Source organism: Plutella xylostella, chromosome Z (genome assembly GCF_932276165.1).
Source record: "Plutella xylostella chromosome Z, ilPluXylo3.1, whole genome shotgun sequence".
Taxonomy (NCBI): domain Eukaryota; kingdom Metazoa; phylum Arthropoda; class Insecta; order Lepidoptera; family Plutellidae; genus Plutella; species Plutella xylostella.
Window position 1 is genome coordinate 5,614,143 of NC_064012.1, and position 22,222 is coordinate 5,636,364.

Consider the following 22,222-nt stretch of genomic DNA (forward strand, 5'->3'; position numbering starts at 1 on the left):
TTAAATTATAACGGAAAAAGCACTGATTTAAATCATTAATTGATTCATTTATTTAAGCAAGCGTTTTTTACAAATTTGCATAGCATTATTAAGAAGTAGTTTTCTTCTTGATTTGATTCTAGAGAATAAAATCAATAGCTTTAATATTTTTTAGGTCTGCTTTAGTTTAATTCCTTTGTCCATATTGCATAAGAACATTCTTTACAAATTTATTGTATCAGTACACTGAGAATACAATAAATTACAAAACCAAACTTGTATCACCTAAACATTAACATCATTTGAAATAAACAGCAATTCAAGCAGCAAACAAATATTGTTTCACATCATCACTAAATATCCTATCATCTTTCTTACCTTCCTTTTGCTTTGCAGTACCTTTTTTACTATCTGTAACATTTAATAACAATTGTATGATAAACGTTAGACTTGAAGAGAAAAGCCAATAAAATGTTAGGTTGACCAAATAAATCGAAGAAGCCAAAGATTGAGTAGCTCTTAGCTTAGTATTTTCACAATTATGCATGTCGGTCGCTTACTCGGTACGTGACTCGTATGAAATGATACTAAGTATGAATGAAATAAGTACCTTTCATTACTTTTGTTGATCTCTGTTGTGCTGTAAGTTCCGCTGATGATTCCACTAAAACCTGTACAGAAAATCACAGTAAAATAAATAGAGATTTTAATTATCCCTTTCAGAAATAGTTTAATACAGTGTAGAGGGTTTTCTTTTTATGTATTGTCTATGCAGGGGCGCATTGTTTTATATTTATATAACGCTTGTGCGAAAAAATCTGTTACGAAAGTATCAAGAGAGATAACTTAATAGCTCGGAAAATTTGCACTAAATATTACGTGCCAGTTACAAACGCATACTTATAAAGCGGTTTCACACTAGTTTTCACAGCAGTCTAAGTGCCAATTTCTTAATAGTCGGATAAAGCATAACCAGGGAGTAGTGGTTGACTTTTGACACCTCTCTCTCTCTCTATCTCTCACCGTCTTCTATAGTCCACTATTGGACATAGGCCTCTCCTAACGATCGCCACACCAAACGGTCACCCGCCATCTGCATCCAGCGGCTTCCCGCTACCTTCAGCAGATCATCAGTCCAACGGGTTGGGGGGCGACCGACACGCCGTTTGCCGACACGGGGTCTCCACTCCAGAACCTTTCTACTCCAGCGGTCGTCGGTTCTGCGGGCTACGTGGCCAGGCCATTGCCACTTCAGCGTGCTAATCCTTTTGGCTATGTCGGTAACTTTAGTTCTCCTGCGGATTTCTTCATTACGAATCATATCTCGCAGGGACACTCCTAACATAGCCCTTTCCATAGCACGCAACTCTGAGTTTGTGAATAAGCCCTTTGGTGAAGCACCACGTCTTGTCTCTGTAAGTGACAAGATTCACTCTCTCTTTAGACACATCTGTCGGGAATTTTATATGGAGATTACGTTTAATTTATAAGGCAATCCCTGTCGGTTAGATAACAGACTATGGAGAAATTGGCACTAAGTTCGTTTTTTGAACGCATATAAGCGCGTATTTGGTACACGCCTAATCATACGAGTGCTTATGCTATTTTAAGCTCGTGTATCGGTGTCTATTAATAAAATGTTAGTCATTTATTTTATTAATACCTCATGTGCTGCTTTTTGTTCCCAGGATCGTGGTTTGAAATCTTCAGGATAGAAATGAGCAATAACTTCCTCCACAGAACTATGCTTCATCTCGACCATCTTTAAAAAGGCACGGAATCCTACTTTGGCTGCAACGATATTTTCGTCTTGAGTAGTTTCTTCTGTTAGTACTTCTGTTATTAATGCACCATGTCCTTGACGTTCCACTAAGTGAACGAGAGCTGACTGCGATTGTGGAACTCTTAGTGCAGGAAAATATTCCGAATCATATAATGCTTCAATATTTTCAATTGTAACGCCACTTCTTAACATATATCCAATCTTAGCTAGTTCTCTTAATGGTGATTCACCAGGTCCAAATTCTTTGGCATTAATTACTTCAAGTAATTCATTTACTTCGGCTACCATTCTAGAATCTTTTTCGACCATTTTTATGATACCTCGTTGCTTTTCGTAATGATTCTCATCAAGTGGTTCAGTTGTCTCTTCATCTTGTTGCTGCGAGGATATTAGATAATTATGAGGGGCAACAATTGGCTGAACTCTTTCAGATCGTGGCATACCTTCGGCTTTTTTGTCAGATTTTTTGTAGGAAGCTACATCAGTTGTTTCAACATGCTCAGCTTCACTAAGTATAACTTTGGCTCTTTGCTTTGTAACTTTCCTTATTTCTGTTACATTGTCGACAGGCTGCACTTCTGATACAGATGTAGTTTTAAGTGGTTCACTTACAACTTCCGTAGCTACGTCCTTTTCTATAGCATCTTGTGAACGCTTAGTTACTTTTTCAGATTTAACCTTTTCCTTTACTTCCTTTGCTTTAAGCTTTTTAATTTTTTCACCTGCTTTAAAAACTTGCAGCTTTGCTTTAGTTATAGCCATGCCTATGTCACTTACGGCTTTGCACATATATGTTCCTTCAGATTCTTTTGTAGCCTTTGCTATCGTACATGAAGTGCGATTGTCTTTATTCTCAATAGTTTGGTGTTCGTCAGTCCTTATCACTTTATCATCTTTATACCACAGGATTTCTGAAACATTGAGAATAGTGTATTAACATATGATACTCACCACGAACACTTAATAACCCACGCGTTACCGTGCGCCGCTCTACTCACGACGGAGCTTTTAGTTAAAATCCCAGCCGTGACATATACAAATGAGTTCTTTGGAATTTATGTTTTTTTTTGTTTAGGCGAAAAAAACATCGTGATTGAACCGGCACATCTAAATTTCTTAACCTACTAACCCGCAATAGACCAGCGTGTTAGAAAATGGTAAGAGATTAGAAAGTGTTTTAGCGTCTGCTATCCTTAATGTAATATTTAAATGCAAAGCAAAAAAGTCTTGAATACGCTTTGCAGGTTTTGTTGTTTGTTTCAGACTAATTTATAATAAAATAATATACCTGGAACAGGATTTCCACTGTACAAAGCTTCAAACACTACTGTTTCCTCTTCGTGGACTCTTTCGCCCAGTATTTCTTTCACGAAGGTCGGAACAGAATGCGATGCTGTCAAAAAGATAATAGGAGATTTTATATTAGTTATATGTGGGTCATCCTGTAATCCATAGATCGGCAAATGAGGTATTACTACTAAATTAGTACTAGTATTTATTAAGAAGCGATTTTTTAATTTTAATTTTAATTCTCCGCCATAGAATAAATAATACAAGTGTCTGCCCGGGGGCCTAATAGGTACAATAAGGGATATTAAAGTAAATTCTTACCTTTTAAAGCAGCTTGCATCTCTTCCATATGCGTGACCCACTCTGGTTTGCGATATTCTTTCGTGCCAACAATACCTGAAATTTTAATCATATAATTAGCATATAATGCGCTTAATGTTATTAAAATATTGGGATAAGTCCGACCAATTGCAGTGCTGCTTTTTGTTTTTATTTGTTGACAAACAGATCAAGACTTGTATTGCATAAATTAAATAATCACAAATACATCGTGTTCTTAGAAACCGTCAATTTATGTTTAAAGATGTCTGCTGTTATTTATTCTCTGCCATGAGCTAGTGAAGGTTTTGTTGTGTTTGTTTTGAGGCCGATATAATCACGGTGTGTAGTAAGTGAGTGTGAAAAAGATGGGGGATTTGGGGGATTTGATCGATAAGGATAGATAACGATATTGACCATCCACCGTTGATTGCTTTCCATATACCTAGTGCTCTGAAATGACAAACAGTGGTTTATTAGCATTAATTAATATTTTAATGATACCATCGGGGAACACCATGTTGGCTCGATTTCAAAACTAAACTAAATATCTTGTACGTTACTCGTCGTTCAACCCTGTGTTTTTTAAACACACGCGCAGGCTACAAGCTGTTCTAAGACTTCTAAGCTTTAGGTCAGGCCACCGAGCGATTCCCCGATAGTACCTACTAGTAATAATTAATATTATATTATTTATGTGTAAAAAAATACATTCTTGATCTTTCTTTTAACTATAATCTCAGGTTCAGACTAGTTGCCTTTTTACCAACTTAAAACAATATTATATACTAAAAACAAAAGATGTTACATCTAATTAAAACGAAATTATTAATTTAAATAATAAATCGGCAGTTGTCTTGTGTCAATTTCGCTATAGTGGGTTAGAGCATAACCAGGGATTATTGGTTGTCTTTTGACACATCTGTCAAGAATTTAATATGGAGATGATGACGTATAATTGATGAACCCATCCCTGGTTACGATCTAACCGACTATGGCGAAATTGGAGTAAACCTCATAGAAATCGGTTAAACTGCATCAAAATAAACCTAGATTTGAAGATTCGGCAAACATGTTGATGAAAGGCCAAGTTCGTTAAACAAAAAAGCTTCCCTAAGTTAATTAACACTTTACGATAAAATAAACAACTGATGGTTCCGTATATCTGTAAAAATGAAATGCTAGTGACTGATAAGTGTGACTTACTCTCGACAGAAAGTGCGGCTATGGTAGCCGTTACTCCCAGAGCATTATAAGCCTCGAACTTTATTTCGCCAGTGTCATCTTGGTAAACCTCCGGTATAATCAATATTGATGTGCCATCATCCATTTCTTCTATTTGGTATTCGTGAGATTGTTTTATCTCTTGGCCTTGTTTTACCCATCTTATCTGTGGTTTTGGGACTCCAATGGCTTTAGCTTCCAGTCTACATACAAAAAAAACGTAAGCATACAATTAATAAAGACTTGCTAATAGTTGAAAACATAATACTATAATGAGAAGTTATTAGACGTCTATATCTATAGCAACCCTAGCACAAAAATAAAAACATATAAATGACGACCGTACAGGCAGTAGTAAGTGACTCTGACTGCTGCGTAGGCGAGTTCGATCCCCGGCCAGGGTAGAGATTTGTTCTTGGGTTTTCAATAATAAATTCAACTTGTGAGATTATGACAATAACCTTCCAGTCTTTTTAGACGTCCATGCCCTCCAGTGGACTATTTACAGGCTGTATTTTTTGTGTATAAAAATAACGCATATATTTTACCTGGTAAGTTCTCCCTCAGTCGTAGTTATTACCGTAGGTAAAGCTTTTACTATCCGCGGCGCAAATTCTTCGACCTCACTCAATTTCTGAAAAACAAATATCTCATTACCGACTAGTTTAGTCATAGTGAAGAACCTATAGTAACGTGAACTGAACTGTCATGAAGGTCCTCGAGGATCACTATAGAAATCGAACAAACGAACCAACGAGAATTGTCATTGCAATCGGTACGCTTAATACAACGAGATAGAGTAGTGATTAGGAAAAAGCTCCGTAGCTTAGGAAAAATGAAACCACTGTTTATAGTGAACCCCTTTTGGTTGTATTTATTGTAGGGTACTTATTCCCGATAGTTGGCAATAGCCCAGGCCTGGGGGGTCACTTTATATGACAAAAAACTGAGATCTGCAGCGCGAGCCATGACTCTATCTCCTTGTATTAAACGTGCCGATTGCACGAAAGCTCGACAATATATATTCTGCTTCCAGTATTGTGACGGGAGGATAATCTTGCTTGCTTCACGAATTGGGATGTTTCGGAGCGTAGTCATGCAATTGGTTATTATACGAGATTATATCATGCTACGAGACGCAGCAACGCTCCAAAATATCCTGATTTGACCCTTCTGTACTCAGAGTACGTTTGGTGTAGATATGTTGGTAAATGTGAAAATCCATTTATAAATACCTCGTCGCTCAAAACATCTTCTTCGGATGCGCTGGGGATATATTCATAAGCTGAAATCACACAAAATTATATTAATACGTATAATTGTGTCCATAATATTTCCGTTTATTGTTTGTCTGTGTAAAACGTGTTGGATTCATTACGTGCATCGTGATGGTGAATCATGTCATGACTGTGAATAAAAGTATCCTGTTAGTTATTGTGTTGTTAACGAGGCTATTATTATGTATTATTTGGACTATAAATCTAGATTCAATGTTCTTATGCATTTCGTTTATCAATTTTAATTTCTAAAATAAATAATTAAATAGAAAATTATTACTTTATCAAAATTGAGGTAGAGCGCTACGTTGTGTTTATCTTTGGTCGCTTTAGTCAGCATGACCAGATAAATGTACGTGCTTCCTTATGAAATCTGTTAAACCTATCGATAATAATGCACCTGAAATTGTGTGTATTAAAGTTATATAATTATCCTAGTGTAGGCTTAATGCTGTGCAAATTAATTGTAAGGCATTTAATTTATCTCGCTGCTCAATTTCCTTAGGATGCAAATATCTCCCTTTTCACTACTTAATCAATATTTTGTGTCTCTGTCGTTTCCAGAAATCAGAATAGTTATATTCTTCTACGAAATTCATAAAGAGAAATCATTCAGTGGTATTAGTTGTCATAGTGTAGTACAGATGCATGGCGAGTGAGAAATGAAATCTTGCATTCACAAATAGAGGTATAAGCATGCCAGGTGAAAAAAGAAAAAGAGTCATGCACTTAACACGTTTATCTGCTCTACCTTCGACAGTTACATAACATTCAGTGGCACAGCTCCCGAACTCGTTCGTTGCTGTGCAACGGTACGTTCCCATCATTTCTGGAAAGGCTTCTTTGATACATAGTTCACAAAGGCCTGACTCTTGGCGGGAGAACACAACATCTCTATCTCTGACTATTGGATTGTTATCACGGAACCAGCTTATGGTAGGCCACGGTTGTCCAGATATCTCGCATAGTAACGATATGGTTTCTCCGTCCATTACAGTCAATGAATTTAGTGGAGATACTACTGAAGGGCTGGTGCCTATACTAGATTTGCGTTCTTTCAGTATCGTCAATGAGGCTGAGCAAGAAACTGATCCAGCAAAATTTTCTGCTCTACATGTTATCATTCCAACAATATCTTCCGTTATGTTTTCAATGCACAAACAGGAAACATTGGACTTTGTAGAAACATAAATTGTATTTAACTTATTTTCTTTAGTTAGCTGCTTTACTTCTTTGTTGCCAATGAACCATTGGAATGACGCTGGTGGGCTTGAGACTACTTCTGTTTGAATAAGCACTATATCTCCAATGCAAACTTCCATGGGATGGATTAATTTAATGAAGACAGGTGCTTTGACTTCCTCTTCCTCTATTAATTTTTGGAGTTTTACAGAACTCGCTGACTTAACAATTTTATTATCACTTTCCACAACTACTTCGTATTTTCCTATTTTATTCCTGTTTGCATCTGATATCCTGATAGTGGACTTTCCATTGTCTGTTTCTATGACACAGTTTTCGTTTTCTTCTAGTAGTTGGTTGTTACGATACCATTGTACTTTACTGTTATTATGCATCTCATATGAGACGGATAGTTCAAAATCACTAGTTTCCTCTACATTAACTGCTTTAATTGGAACTTTTATAACAGGGCCTGCCTCAGTTAATTTTGAATCTGGAAATAAATCTTATTTATACTGGTCGTCGCCGAGAGTCGCCTGGTGGTATTTGATTACCCTGGATGTATCTTTGTAAATTTTGCAGAAATATTTTAAGATACTGCTATAGTAACTGTTCAAGTATGCTTTTGAGTGAAGACTGAGTATAGTAAATAGAGTTATTTACAATGAAAGTGTATTTATTGATAGTTATTACAAGTGGGAAACATAATAATATGTAATATGATTGCCATGCATCTGTTTGTGACTAGTAAGTCCTAAATAGTTTGTATAATGTTATATTTTTTATCAGTAGAGGATATTTCTTACACACAAATTTTCCTTTTTACTTAATTATGTAAGTAAAATTATAAAGTAGTAAACCAACTCAATAGCCATATTGTATAAATTGTGAAACTTACCTTTTTTGTTTTCCTCCTTTTTCTTAATAATTTTCTTTCGCTGCGTGACTTGAATTTCTTCTTCTTCCACGACTAAATCTTCTTCAGATTTATGTTCAATAACAGATTCATCCTTTTCCACGGGTTTTAGCTTGAGCCCTTCCGGTTTTTCTTCTACTTTAGCTTTTTGTTTTGGTATAGGTTTCAATACAACCTCTTCTTTCGGTTGTTCTTCTTTTGGTCGGCGCTTTCCAGTTGGCCATTTGATATCTTCAGGCTTCTCCGTTTCGATGGGTTTCTCTTTCTTTATAGGTTTTAGTTTTGCCTCTTCCGGCTTTTCTTCTTCGGGGGCTTTTGGTTTTGGTATAGGTTTCAAAACGACCTCTTCTTTCGGTTGTTCTTCTTTCAGTCGGCGCTTTCCAGTCGGCCATTTGATATCTTCTGGCTGCTCCGATTCTATTGGCTTTTCTTTCTTCATAGGCTTCAGCTTTGCCTCTTCTGGCTTTTCTTCTTCAGGTTCTGTCGGTTTTGGTATAGGTTTCAAAACGACCTCTTCTTTCGGTTGTTCTTCTTTCGGTCTGCGCTTTCCAGTTGGCCATTTGATATCTTCTGGCTGCTCCGTTTCTATTGGCTTTTCTTTCTTCATAGGCTTCAGCTTTGCCTCTGCTGGTTTTTCTTCTTCAGGTGCTATCGGTTTTGGTATAGGTTTCAAAACGACCTCTTCTTTCGGTTGTTCTTCTTTCGGTCTGCGCTTTCCAGTCGGCCATTTGATATCTTCAGGCTGCTCCGTTTCTATTGGCTTTTCTTTCTTCATAGGCTTCAGCTTTGCCTCTTCTGGCTTTTCTTCTTCAGGTGCTGTCGGTTTTGGTATAGGTTTCAAAACGACCTCTTCTTTCGGTTGTTCTTCTTTCGGTCGGCGCTTTCCAGTTGGCCATTTGATATCTTCAGGCTGCTCCGTTTCGATAGGTTTCTCTTTCTTTATAGGTTTTAGTTTTGCCTCTTCCGGCTTTTCTTCTTCGGGGGCTTTTGGTTTTGGTATAGGTTTCAAAACGACCTCTTCTTTCGGTTGTTCTTCTTTCGGTCGACGCTTTCCAGTCGGCCATTTGATATCTTCTGGCTGCTCCGATTCTATTGGCTTTTCTTTCTTCATAGGCTTCAGCTTTGCCTCTTCTGGCTTTTCTTCTTCAGGTTCTGTCGGTTTTGGTATAGGTTTCAAAACGACCTCTTCTTTCGGTTGTTCTTCTTTCGGTCTGCGCTTTCCAGTCGGCCATTTGATATCTTCTGGCTGCTCCGTTTCTATTGGCTTTTCTTTCTTCATAGGCTTCAGCTTTGCCTCTGCTGGCTTTTCTTCTTCAGGTGCTATCGGTTTTGGTATAGGTTTCAAAACGACCTCTTCTTTCGGTTGTTCTTCTTTCGGTCTGCGCTTTCCAGTCGGCCATTTGATATCTTCAGGCTGCTCCGTTTCTATTGGTTTTTCTTTTTTCATAGGCTTCAGCTTTGCCTCTTCTGGCTTTTCTTCTTCAGGTGCTGTCGGTTTTGGTATAGGTTTCAAAACGACCTCTTCTTTCGGTTGTTCTTCTTTCGGTCGGCGCTTTCCAGTTGGCCATTTGATATCTTCAGGCTGCTCCGTTTCGATAGGTTTCTCTTTCTTTATAGGTTTTAGTTTTGCCTCTTCCGGCTTTTCTTCTTCGGGGGCTTTTGGTTTTGGTATAGGTTTCAAAACGACCTCTTCTTTCGGTTGTTCTTCTTTCGGTCGGCGCTTTCCAGTCGGCCATTTGATATCTTCTGGCTGCTCCGATTCTATTGGCTTTTCTTTCTTCATAGGCTTCAGCTTTGCCTCTGCTGGCTTTTCTTCTTCAGGTGCTATCGGTTTTGGTATAGGTTTCAAAACGACCTCTTCTTTCGGTTGTTCTTCTTTCGGTCTGCGCTTTCCAGTCGGCCATTTGATATCTTCAGGCTGCTCCGTTTCTATTGGCTTTTCTTTCTTCATAGGCTTCAGCTTTGCCTCTTCTGGCTTTTCTTCTTCAGGTGCTGTCGGTTTTGGTATAGGTTTCAAAACGACCTCTTCTTTCGGTTGTTCTTCTTTCGGTCGGCGCTTTCCAGTTGGCCATTTGATATCTTCAGGCTGCTCCGTTTCGATAGGCTTCTCTTTCTTTATAGGTTTTAGTTTTGCCTCTTCTGGCTTTTCTTCTTCAGGTGCTGTCGGTTTTGGTATAGGTTTCAAAACGACCTCTTCTTTTGGTTGTTCTTCTTTTGGTCGGCGCTTTCCAGTTGGCCATTTGATATCTTGAGGCTGCTCCGTTTCGATAGGTTTCTCTTTCTTTATAGGTTTTAGTTTTGCCTCTTCTGGCTTTTCTTCTTCAGGTGCTGTTGGTTTTGGTATAGGTTTCAAAACGACCTCTTCTTTCGGTTCTTCTTCTTTCGGTCGGCGCTTTCCAGTTGGCCATTTGATATCTTGAGGCTGCTCCTTTTCTATTGGCTTTTCTTTCTTTATAGGCTTCAACTTTGCCTCTTCCGGCTTTTCTTCTTGAGCCGCTATTGTTTTAGGTATTGGTTTCAAAACTACCTCTTCTTTCGGTTGCTCTTCTTTCGGTCGGCGCTTCCCAGTGCGCCATTGAACTTCTTTGACTTTATTTTCATCATCTTCCATTTTATTGGATTTAAATGTAACCTCCTTACGTTCTGAATCAGATATACTATCTTCAATAGATTTTTGTTTAAGAATAGGTTTGAGACGTTTTTCTTCGACTACAGACGAAGGTATGACGGATGTAACATCCTCAATATGTTTCAGTTCATCAATCTCTTGTTGACCTTTCACTTCTTTCTTTCCACTTCGCCACGGTACAGATTTAAGTTGCACTTCTTCCAGTGTTGAGATATTTTCGGTTGGTTTCTGCCTAGGAATCGGCTTCAGGGTAACCTTTTCTACTGGGGCCTCTTCTATAGGTTGGCGTTTGCTTGTTCGCCAAGACTTTGGCACTTCTTCATCTTTTAAAATTTGTTTCGAATCTATTTTTGTCTCTTCAACAGTTTTGGTCGCTTTGGTTATTTCGGCTTGACTTGTCTCTTCTACTTTTAAGATCACTGTTTCTTCTTCTTGTGTGTATGATTCTTCGATAAGCATTGCATCGGTTTTCTTTATAGAATCTTTTCGGACTGGTTTCAATGTTACGTCCTCTAACTTTTCCCTTGTTATTTGTGATTTTTCAATCTTAGTTGGTCTTAATTTTACACTGTCTTGCGTCCACGGTACTGGTTCTTTTTTATCTTCTACTACACTTTTTGGATACTTTTTGGTCAAAGAAATAGTTTCTTCCGTTTTTTTAGAAGTGTCTTTGATTTGAACACTATCGTAGACTTCCTCTACTTGATGGACGCTTAAAATATTTTTGTCTTCTACATCTATTTTATTATCAACAACTTTGGACTTATCTTGACGTTGTTTTCTCCAATGCTTAGTTTCTAAGATTGGTTTTTCTTGTGGATGTTCACTTTTGCTAATTTTATGAATATCGATTTGTTCTTCTTGACCTATTACTAAAATATTGCTTTCCTCAGTATCTGTTTTCCTTTCTAAGGATTTGCTCTCAGCGCGAGGCCTACGCCAGTGTTTCACCTCTAGAATTTCTTCTTTAGAAGTATGCGATTCACTCTGACGGCGCCATGGCACTTGTCTCTGTAGGGTTTTGGTTTCTACGTCTTGAATATTTTGTATGTTCAAGATATTTGACTCATCGGTGCTTTGATATAATGACGTACTTTTTGTTTGTTGCATTTGAGATCCGTTCTCTTTAACGGCGGTTCCATTCTGATAAATTTTCTTTGAAATGACAGTTCGTGACTCTGAAAAATTAAAGTGTTTTTATTATTTATTTTTACCATTATTATCATCATTTTTTAATAGATGATAGTTGTAAACAAAAATATGTTCTGAACTTTTATAAATGTGTCAAAAGGAATTTGCCCTTATCTTGACTCTTGCAATTTGACTTTTACTACTAGCATTGCAAGTTATTTTTAATATAAATGGGTTTTTCTTTGTTACCGGATAGCTCCTGCATAATTTAACAACTAACTAACATAAGGAACCTTTCTCGATAGCTTATTTGATAGGCCGATTGATAAGTTCCTGGTAACGTAAGCAACTAATAAAATGCAAAATCCCGCTGTGCAGCCTATCAAATTAACTATCGAGAAGTGATAAAATTGTTTGTCGTCGCAGAACAGTTCTTGTGCTTCAGATTAGTGTCTGGACTAGGGCATGCAATACCGGAACTATTTTCAATACCGGTATTGAGTTCCGGTATTGCAACTCAATACCGGGATCCCGGTATTAATACCGGTATTAGATTTCCTTGTAATAAATGGCATATATTGTGATTAAAGGTCGTATAGGTTAAAATAAAACGAGAAAAAGCAATGAAATTCAGTTTTTTGTAATAGATTTTTACGAAAATTGAGTATTAGTTTAAATTTTACAATAAATTATTTTTTTTATATCCAGTGTCCGTTTACGCATGGACAATAGTAGATATCAAACGGCCGAAAACTGCATCAAACGGTTGGAAACAAGTGCGCTTTCACAGTACATAGGAATACTATATCTTAATCGCTTTATTATAGCCTAAAAAAGTCCAATTCCGGTATTACTTCAATACCGGTATTAACTTTCAATACCGGTATTGAAAAAAGCGTGAATTTTGTCCTTAATACCGGTATTACGAATACCGGTATTGTGGTATTGCATGCCCTAGTCTGGACATTCATTGAGCCTACGATATCCAACGAGGTACATATATCCCTTGTTTTATTAACTCAGCTCTTTAATCAGACCGAGATCCTTTGAGTACTGTTTATTAAAAATTGAGACTAAAGTGTTAATAAGTACTATGTTAATTTACGAGCATACTTCATGCAAAACACACAAGATTCATCCTCTAAGCACAAGTACTAACATAATCTACGACTATACCTACGCATTTTCAAGCTGTGTTCACCCGTGTTGAGAGGAGGCTCAAAAAAATCCGCTATAAAATATCGCGTAAACTTCGTGTTTCCTGAAACGTTCTTGAAACCTGAACCTACCGGAATTAATCCTGTGATTGCGACACGAAAATCTCTTTTCTGTATTTACTCAGTACTGTACTCGATTTCAAGGTGATCGGGTTTATCGAGTTTCGGAACAAATATCAATTATTTAATGCTAGTGGCTAGTGGGTGCTGAATTTAAATTTTAATACCGCTTGTTCTTACAGGGAAAGAAAATATCGTGAGAAGACCTGCATATCTAGATGTGTGATCCTACTAACCTGCAAAGGACCAGCGGAATGGTGGTGAGAAACGGTTTTAGCTTAGGAAGGCTGTTTATACCATAAGGAGATATGTGCATTTGTGCAACGGTTCCAGTCGTGGGAGCCAGGTGCAGGTCGCAGGACGACTGAGAAAAAAATGACATGGCTAGGGCAGCAGGAAAAGCGATACCTGCAGAACTGAAAATAGTAAAATAATAGGTATATCTCGCGACTTTCCAATGATGCTTGGTATATTTTGGTATGGTTGGTATGATCGCAATACATCTTATTAACTTGTTTGTAAACTGTCGCTATGGTGCGCCTGAATGTGCAATGATAGTGAATTTCTTATGCAAATGTAGTGTAAAACCTACTTAATTCACAAAAGTATAACAACTGCGGGAAAAAGGGTCATTTCTGAAGTGGATTTCATGACGCCATGCTGGCTAAAACCTGACAAGCTTGTTCACATTGGTCTACCAGGTGGCTATCACCCAGTGGTCTGCTTCGTTCGTCCGTACGGGGTATTCAAATAAAATACTTTGGTAATCTTTATGTACCTAAGCTGTGACGATGAAGCTACAACTGCACTTTTATATTGTTACGTCAACCCACAGTGCTGCTCTAAATAAATTAAACGTTGACTCGTGTTATATTATTTATATTATGCTAAAATAAACACATAAAGCTATATACTTTTTTAATTATTTTAATACATTAAAGGAAGGTTCGTTGATTATGAACATTAACTAGTGAACGCAATAGTTTTATTAAATCTTTTATAGCAGACCCTCAGAAAATCGCCTTGCGTTTGAAATCCTAATGGGGATTACAGTCGTGAGCATATGTATGTATTTACAACCTACTGTTTGTGTTATTGTAAAAAATACACCTTGAAATCACCATGCCTTCTTGAAAATATTATTGTTCACTGAATACTTACCCTATTGTACGAGTATACTTACGTATGTGTTCATCTTCTACTTGATCCACTGTATGGTAACACAAGTAACACGAGCCTACAAATCGTGCCACTAAGCTGTACTATAACTTACTCAGTTACACATAAAGGGAATAGCTCTTACTACATTCTAATTTGAATATTTTAAATCACTAAGGTATTCTTGCATTTCAACGATCATTTAATGTAGGCTGTGCCTAGTGTAGAAGTGTCTGAAATTCATTTCTTATTTACTGTACTTCATTTTCCTAATAATGTTTGTAATAACTATGCTTAAATTTTAAAGATTTTAAAATATAGGTAAGTCGTTTAGATTTTTTCTGAGCAAAGTGAACGGTTAAATATCTTCAAAATATTCAATTATACCTATAATAAAAATATAACACATGAGTCTCGGGTCTCAAATCAAATTGATTTAATTTTGAAGAAAGGCATATATATTTAATATTTATGCCATTTTATAAAAGTACATGGCTTCATTTGCTATTGAAATGTTAACGATCATCTTACTGTTAATGAATAACACCAAAGCATAAATAGTGGACTTCATAAATAAAATAAAATTAGGATTAGGTACAAGTAGTTAAAAATTAAGGTCCGGGAAGCCAAATACGACATGTTTTTATATGATCTAGCTATAAGTAAATTATAATTGTTCATAGTCGTTTAGATGTTAGTTAATTACAAATTTGTGTAAAAAAAATTATTTTACTTAAGGATCTTAACCAGCTAAAGTCTTTCCGGCGAACGGTTTATGTTTATGTAGTAAAACAAACGTCCCCTATTCTATTCTATTCAGAGAGGGGGGCAAAGCACCTGTACGTGGCTCTCTCGAGTGGAACCTTTGTACAAATATTATCCCCTTAAGAGGAGAGTATAGCACTTGCTCCTCCATACAAAAAGAGAAAACGTTTTACTACCTCTTAATATTGTCCAATCTCCATGATTTTTTTGTATGTTATTGACACAAGGTATAAATAGGTTTATAGCTTTTTCTTTTTTCTAAATTTTCTATAGATTCAAACTTATAGGCACCTCAAATAACGTAATTTTCGTGTGTTAAATCAAGCCATTTGTCGAACAATCACAATGGAATTTAAAAAAAAAGCGAATGCTATAAACCTAGAATATATTAAGCGATTGACATCAAAATCAAAGAGATTGGTTGATATTTAGTTAGTGTAAAACGTTTTCTCCCGAAACCAGAATTTCAACAATACCTATTGTCGGTCGCGTGCTGCAGTGCATCTCTATCGCACCCGTGCCCGGGGCATTAGAGCACAAGCGATAGCAAATGTTTTCCTAAATACCTATTTCGCTAGAATCGTGAAGGTATACTCTCCTCTTAAATTCAGCTCAGCCAGCTCCCGAGTAAACTGGAGCAGCAAGCCTGGGTGTTGCAGTAGCTGAGGTAGGCGCTCTGTTGGTCCAAGCATAGATAATCTTGTCTCTGTTGTAGATGGACAAGCCAACAGAATATGATCAATCGTCTCCTCCACTTCCTTACATGTCCTACATATGGGGCTAGTTGTGTGTGAAACGTCCCCCAAAATCACAGCTTTTAATATATTTTTTCTAATAAGAATATCTATGAGCGTCGTCGATCGTATCAACGTCGGTGTTGTTTAATTTTGTATTAAGTTTTACCCAGGATGCCTCATTCCCAACGTAGGTATAATAACAATTATTTTTCTTCAGTAGTAATCATTACCATTGCTACGACAGCATTCTAATCCTCTATTTGTTACTGCTGGGCGTCGCGTCGGTATAAATCCTCTTAGAATTCACTTTTTTAACCGACTTCGAAAAAAGGAAGAGGTTCTCAATTCGTCTATGTATTTTTTCAGTCACGTCTTCCATCCTTTCCGAAATGATAAGTTCTCATCAATAATTATGTTCCAGCACATTATCACTGACAGTATCGGGATCAGTTCTTGTAGAAACACCATTATTTAGCATTTCGAGATGAATCTTTTGTTTCTTTCGGCCGTCAAAGCTTAAAATTGAAAGCGTGTCCTTGAATCTTGCAGGCTTCTTTCGGTATAGTGTGCTGATACCATTACATGAAGACAGATGCTTACAGGCATATTGCCTTTCCTTCAGAGATCTCTTCTTGAAGAGTTTTATTTGTATCTTCTTAAAAATGATTCTAAAATATTGCGTAACAAGATACGGCCACTACCTCATCAATACCACCATCGCACTTATCTATCAGATCCATACAAGATATTATGATAGATTTGACAGATGATCCAATAAATGTAGGTGTGTTGACTGGGTTTGGTGTACGCTGGGGTAACTTTATTTTTTTAATGTGTTACCTCGTTTAACCTGGGATGGTTAGTAGGCATTAAAATAAAAAATAAATGCACAATTCCGCACCCCATCTGCGTTCTGGGTCAGTGACAAAGCCACAATTTTCTTCACATTTTCACTTGTAACTTCGTTTAGGTATTTTTTATTGAAAAGTCATCCACCACAATGATTTAGTTCACATAATTTCCCTCAATTTACAATTTAATCGCTATTTTTTTTAATTACTCCAAGAACACAAGATTGGAATATTATTTTGTTTAAATTCCGTAAATATTGTTTTCTCATCCTTAGGGCGTCTTGCACAACAAAGTTAAATAAAATTAAATCTATGACCTCTTAATTCTTATAAAATATTGCGTTTGGTTGTTTTTTTTTTTTGTTAAAATTCCGTCTATATGTGATATAGTGTTTTTTTTTTTCAACTTTTTTATTGTTTAAATTTTATGAACTAAAATATGATGGTGGACGACTTTGTAATAAATGCACCTCTGGGAAATTATAAATAAGTGAAAATTTAAAGATTATTGTGCTGGATTTTGGCGGTGAACGGGTTCTAGTAGAAATTTGGCTTTTTTTATCATAACCATATCAGACTATTAAAAAAAATTGGCCAAGTGCAAGTCGGACTCGCGCACTGAGGGTTCCGTACAAGTCAACTTACCTGAGATAGTTTTCCTTTTAATTTCGTCACATGTACTGCATCCGTGAATTTTCCCATTTTTCTTGGTACGAAACCCTCAGTGCGCGAGTCCAACTCGCACTTGGCCGGTTTTTTTTCATTTAAAGGTACGGACCCTAAAAAGAGTTACACCAGAGTATGCAAGATAAAAACTTACATTGATTGGGTAACGTTATCGTTACTAACTAAAATATGGGTTACGCTACTAGGCTAGGCATTGTAGATTGCTAATGGTGGTCGGGCCGTAGTAGGTCCTCTATAATTTAAAAGGATTATGATTTATTTTTAATAACTACCAATTCTTATTCATTTTTTGCTTTGCAAGATATGATGTCTTTGACAGACGCTTTATAAGAATTTGCATCATTGAACCTCCTCACAGTCATATTATAAAATATATATGTAATTACTCATTATTCTAGGTTGGTACTTTTACTTATCATACCTACGCGCATCTATCTTGGTGTCACTTTGAGAATTATCTCTATCTAGCTGGTTCTTGGGCAGATATTATTCTCACAGACTCCACAGGCCTTCTCCAGATCCGCGTAATGTCTTCAAGATGACTGCCTGGTCAGAAGGTTTGACGGCAGTGGTTCCGGTCTTCTTGGATAAGACACATGCGCCTCCATTCTCTTGTTGATAGCTTCCTGCATGTTCAGCCTCCACAGGTCGTTGTTAAATATTGATTGTCCCTTTAATTTGCATACGGTATTTTTTCCTATATTTAAGTACGTTATTGAATAGTTGATACCGAATGAATAGTGTCGTATGTACTATTTAATATCAATTACCAAACAAGGTAGAGTGAGCTATGTATGGATTTTCTTTGCAGTGGTGCTGCGGCGCTTCGTGGTTGATCCCAGATCCCACAGTAGACGAAATAGCTCACTCCTGTGTTGAATTAGTACAAGTTATCATTTAACTATGTAGTGTAGTTCGCCGTAAAGACTTTGCTATGAAGATGCAGAGTTAAAAAGTGTAAAACCTGAGTGTCCATCGATTGGAGTTTGAAAGTGTTAGTCAGAAGAGTTGTCTGTGTAAGTGTAGGTGGACAGCGAGTGTCAGTGGTCCGCTTGCGCTCGCTCCTAGTCTATGCCTCACACCTACAGTCCGGGACTCACACCTTTGTCTCATGTGTACAATAATGCGATTCTTTATTAATTTATAGCGTTTATTAAATACTTTTCACATAAAGGTAACATACAAAAAAAATAAACCTTAAATTAAATATGTGTAGGCACAAAAAATATTTCATAAAAAACTGACGCGCCTAATACAAAATTACAATTAGATAAAACATACAACACAATTAAATTTTTACAATATCGTGCACTTAATGTGGCTAAAGATAATTTTAACGTTAAACTATAAAATCTCATTCAATTCGGATTTGTACTTGCAGAAAAAAACATTAGGTCATGAACATCGGCATTGATCAGAACATAGAAACTGGCAAGGCAAGTAATGCGTGCGTACTTTTAGTAACGAGTCGTAGTGATGGGGTACTGTCGACTCAGTAGGGTTGTTTCTTTGTCAGAGAGGGGCGGAGCGCGGGCGCGGGGCGCGGGGCGCGGGGCGGTACGAGTAACTTTGCCGCGACGGACGCGGCCACGCACGGACAAGTGACACGATCAAAGTTAGTCGTAGCGGTTAGAGGCCGCAGGGCCGCACCGCAGCCGCCCTGCAGCCGAGTTACAGGATACAGGTCCTTATGATAAAGCCAAAATCAACAACTGGACAATACAACAGAACTCATGCTGAACATACAGATACAGGTACTTGTAACAAGTGCTTCCTTTTATCGAAACTATAGCTACAACAAACATTAATTTATATTTTGGTTAAATTAGTAATTTTGATACTTACTTACATCTATTTTACAAAGGAACAGGACTCGAAACAAATTCCCAATATCAATAGGTGTCTAGTGTGAAAATATTAATGTCTAAAAATCACGATGAGATCAATAAGTATGTGCTGGTCAGATCTCAATAAAAAAGAAGCGGAAAGTACCTTTATCATTGACAAAGTTGTTAATTAGGCAAAATAATTATTCGTTACTTCTTATACACAGGTTATAATTTTTAAAGAGAGTATTGGGTGAAAAATACATTTGACGATTTGCCAAAAGACGCGTCCTGCGTACTGCGCAGGCTGTTTACAGTAAAACTAATGAACCTGACGATCCAGATATAATACATCGTTTAGTAGACATCGTAGCGGTAAAAGCAAAACAAAACAGTCGTATAATGTTTCGTGTAGATGTTAATGACATGTTACGTGACGTCGCCGCGGAGACCGGCTGCTGCTCGGGGCTGTCCTCCGTTCTCGTCTGCTCCAACAATCACTACGCTATTTACACAAAAAGCTCAATGTACAGCATTGTTAGATGCGGAAATTCGCTCAAAATATATGGCTACTGAGTTAAGTTGAACAATTGAGTTCATTTGTAATGTATTGTTAGAGTGTGCCGGTGCGGGCGCGGCCGGCGACGCGTCTCTGACAGTACGCGTCCGCGCACTATACCCACTCCCTGCGACTTGTACGAGGCGGGTGACAAGTTATTGCGCGAACCGCTACGATTGTGCATACTTTAGTTCTTAATTCATGATACTACGCGCTGGTCAATACAAATTTGAAAAGTAGTTTTCACCCGATCTCATTTGGTTGATAGTTTGAAACAAAGAAACACTACATTAATAAATTAAAAGTGCGCGACGCGTGCTCGCTGCCTGAATCTATGTCTTACTTTTGACGACTAGTTTAGCCGAGGACTCGACCTGGCCGGCGGCGGTGGTGGCGCGGCAGGTGAACGTGCCCGAGTCCTCCTCGTACGTGTTGCCGATCAACAGCACCGCGTTGTTGCCCTCATGGATCATCTGGAAACAAATGCAACAACATTGACCGATACTGCTTTATGTTCTCTAGATTCTCTTCACCTAAGGCATTTCCTATGGGTTCTGTATCCAATGTTACTTCCAATGATGTCTTGTATATCTATGATTATTGATTATTCATACTTAGTTGAAAATGCACCAACTCGATAGAAGCAAGTAGAAAGAATATCAGGAAACAGTGACAAAATATGGGCAACGAAGTTCTTAGTAGTTCTTACAGAAACAAGTTCAATGATAATAAACAATATGTACCTGAAAATCTGGTGTCTCTGGGATTAGTGCACCTTCGCGAAGCCACTGGATGGTCGGCTTGATTTTGCTGGTGATGTTGGTCTTGAACTGAGCAGGCTGCCCCTCGTTGACGACGACGTCGCGTAATGGCGTCAGGGTGGGAAGGATATCGGCCTGGTCCGGTTGAGATACCTTCAGCTTGGCTGCCCCAGTCACACGGCCGGCGGAGTTGTAAGCGACACACTTGTAGTCTCCTTCGTCTTCTGGGAACGCTTCCGATATACGTAAAGTATATTCATCGGCTGCTCTTGACATTTGGAAGTATTTTGAGGGCTTAATCAGATTTTCACCCTTATACCATTGCACAGTAGGAGTTGGTTTGCCTACAATTTTGCAGCTAAACTCAATACCTTGCCCCTCAGCTACTACTTTATCTTTTAGTGGCTCAATAATTTCTGGGGGTGAGTTGGCAGCCTTCGATTGAGATTTTGGCTTCTCTTTTGTGGCAGGAGCGTTAACGTAGCACTCAGCGTCGCACCGAGCCTCACCAGCGCTGTTGATGGCTACACATTCATATTTTCCTGAGTCTTGCGGGTATGCTTCGAGTATCAAAAGAGTGTATGTGCCATCTTCATCTAAAATTTTATTCCTGATATCAGGTTGGATCTTCTTCCCATTCTTTAGCCAATATACATCAATAGGCTTCGTTCCAGTCACTTTAGTATCAAATCTTACTAGTTGACTAGCAGTTACGTTAACACTTTGAGCTGTCAATGTGAAGCTTGGTGGAATTACGCCGCCTCTACCCTGGCGCCTTCGTTCTTCAACTACTAAGTTGGCGCTACATTTGGCAGTACCACCTCGGTTTTCTGCTACAGCCGCGAATACCGCTGAGTCTTCCAGGAAAACTTGACGTATGATCAACACAGATTTGGTGCTGAATGTGTGAATTTGGAAGTCAGGTGAATTTTTGATCGGGAAGTTTTCTCTGTACCACTTAATAGTGGGAAGTGGATCTCCATCAAATTCAACTTCAAATTTGGCCTGTTCCTGTTCAAATACTCGGCACGGTTGCATCTTCTTTGTGAACACTGGAGGCTTGCTCGGCTTTACCGGTCCTTCGACCACTCGTTCCTGAGTTTGAGCTTTGTGTTCCACTTCCGTAGTTTCGGTGGACGTAATTTTACGAGTTATCTCAGTGTCACCAACGACTTCCTTTTGTATTTGCTTTTGCTTAGCGACATGAACCTCTTTTCCATGAACTGTGGATTCTGAAGGATCAGGTATCTTTGGCTTCTTAACCTTCTTTTGCACTTTTTGTTGTGTTTCTTGGACTTCTTCAGATTGCTCTCTGCGAAAACATATTAAGAAAATTAAAACGTTGAACTAATTCATGAAGCGAAAAGGAACTTAAATTAACAAAAAAAAATACTCACAAGCTACTCTGATATTTCTGAGCCATTCCTTTCGCAACTGAGCTGCTGACAACCTTTTCCCCGGGTATGGCATATTGGTGAGTAGATTCCCTGTGCCTACTTTCCTTAATAACCTGTTCGTTTTCTAATTCCTGTAGCTTGTTGTAATACTCTTCCCTCTTCTTCTTCTTTACAGATTGTTGCCATTCAGTTTCTGGCTCTTTAATGACCTTTGCCTTTAACTCGGGCCTATGATCTATAACTCCCTGACGTTGCAATGTTTGCCTCTCTTCAAAGGTCTTTTCTAATTCCGTGTCAGTTCGCTGGTACTGAGTAGATTCATCATACCAAGCTGTTCGGGATCAAAAAATACAGTTAATATCATACTATACGAGTGATATATTTAGTTTAAATAGCGCCAAGACATACCTCCGGAAGTGCCGATGATAAGCCGTAAGAAGCAGGAGATAGCTGCACACTAACTCAGAGAAATAAG

At 37.9% G+C, this 22,222-nt stretch overlaps 1 protein-coding gene and 1 long non-coding RNA gene across 16 annotated transcripts in view; one reads left to right on the forward strand and one right to left on the reverse strand.

Moving 5' to 3' along the window:
• The window catches only part of LOC119694786, a 97,805-nt gene that overhangs the window by 40,533 nt on the left and 35,050 nt on the right, over nt 1–22,222 (forward strand). The window contains exon 2 of the long non-coding RNA XR_007268158.1: nt 13,189–13,266. This is a non-coding gene — a long non-coding RNA (uncharacterized LOC119694786). The remainder of the gene's footprint in view (nt 1–13,188; nt 13,267–22,222) is intronic.
• Nucleotides 1–22,222, reverse strand: part of LOC105384109 (titin) — a 92,743-nt gene that overhangs the window by 39,061 nt on the left and 31,460 nt on the right. For 14 of the 15 annotated variants that reach the window (XM_048632403.1, XM_048632393.1, XM_048632402.1 and 11 more), the window contains 13 exons: nt 21,748–22,078; nt 20,333–21,662; nt 19,933–20,062; nt 7,952–11,776; nt 6,623–7,546; nt 5,830–5,879; nt 5,143–5,228; nt 4,577–4,797; nt 3,374–3,448; nt 3,051–3,155; nt 1,643–2,673; nt 590–650; nt 358–390 (listed from right to left, as the gene is read on the reverse strand). In XM_048632403.1, the coding sequence (XP_048488360.1) occupies nt 358–390; nt 590–650; nt 1,643–2,673; nt 3,051–3,155; nt 3,374–3,448; nt 4,577–4,797; nt 5,143–5,228; nt 5,830–5,879; nt 6,623–7,546; nt 7,952–11,776; nt 19,933–20,062; nt 20,333–21,662; nt 21,748–22,078 (8,202 nt within the window). The remainder of the gene's footprint in view (nt 1–357; nt 391–589; nt 651–1,642; nt 2,674–3,050; nt 3,156–3,373; nt 3,449–4,576; nt 4,798–5,142; nt 5,229–5,829; nt 5,880–6,622; nt 7,547–7,951; nt 11,777–19,932; nt 20,063–20,332; nt 21,663–21,747; nt 22,079–22,222) is intronic. The other variant, XM_048632392.1, reaches the window with a different exon arrangement.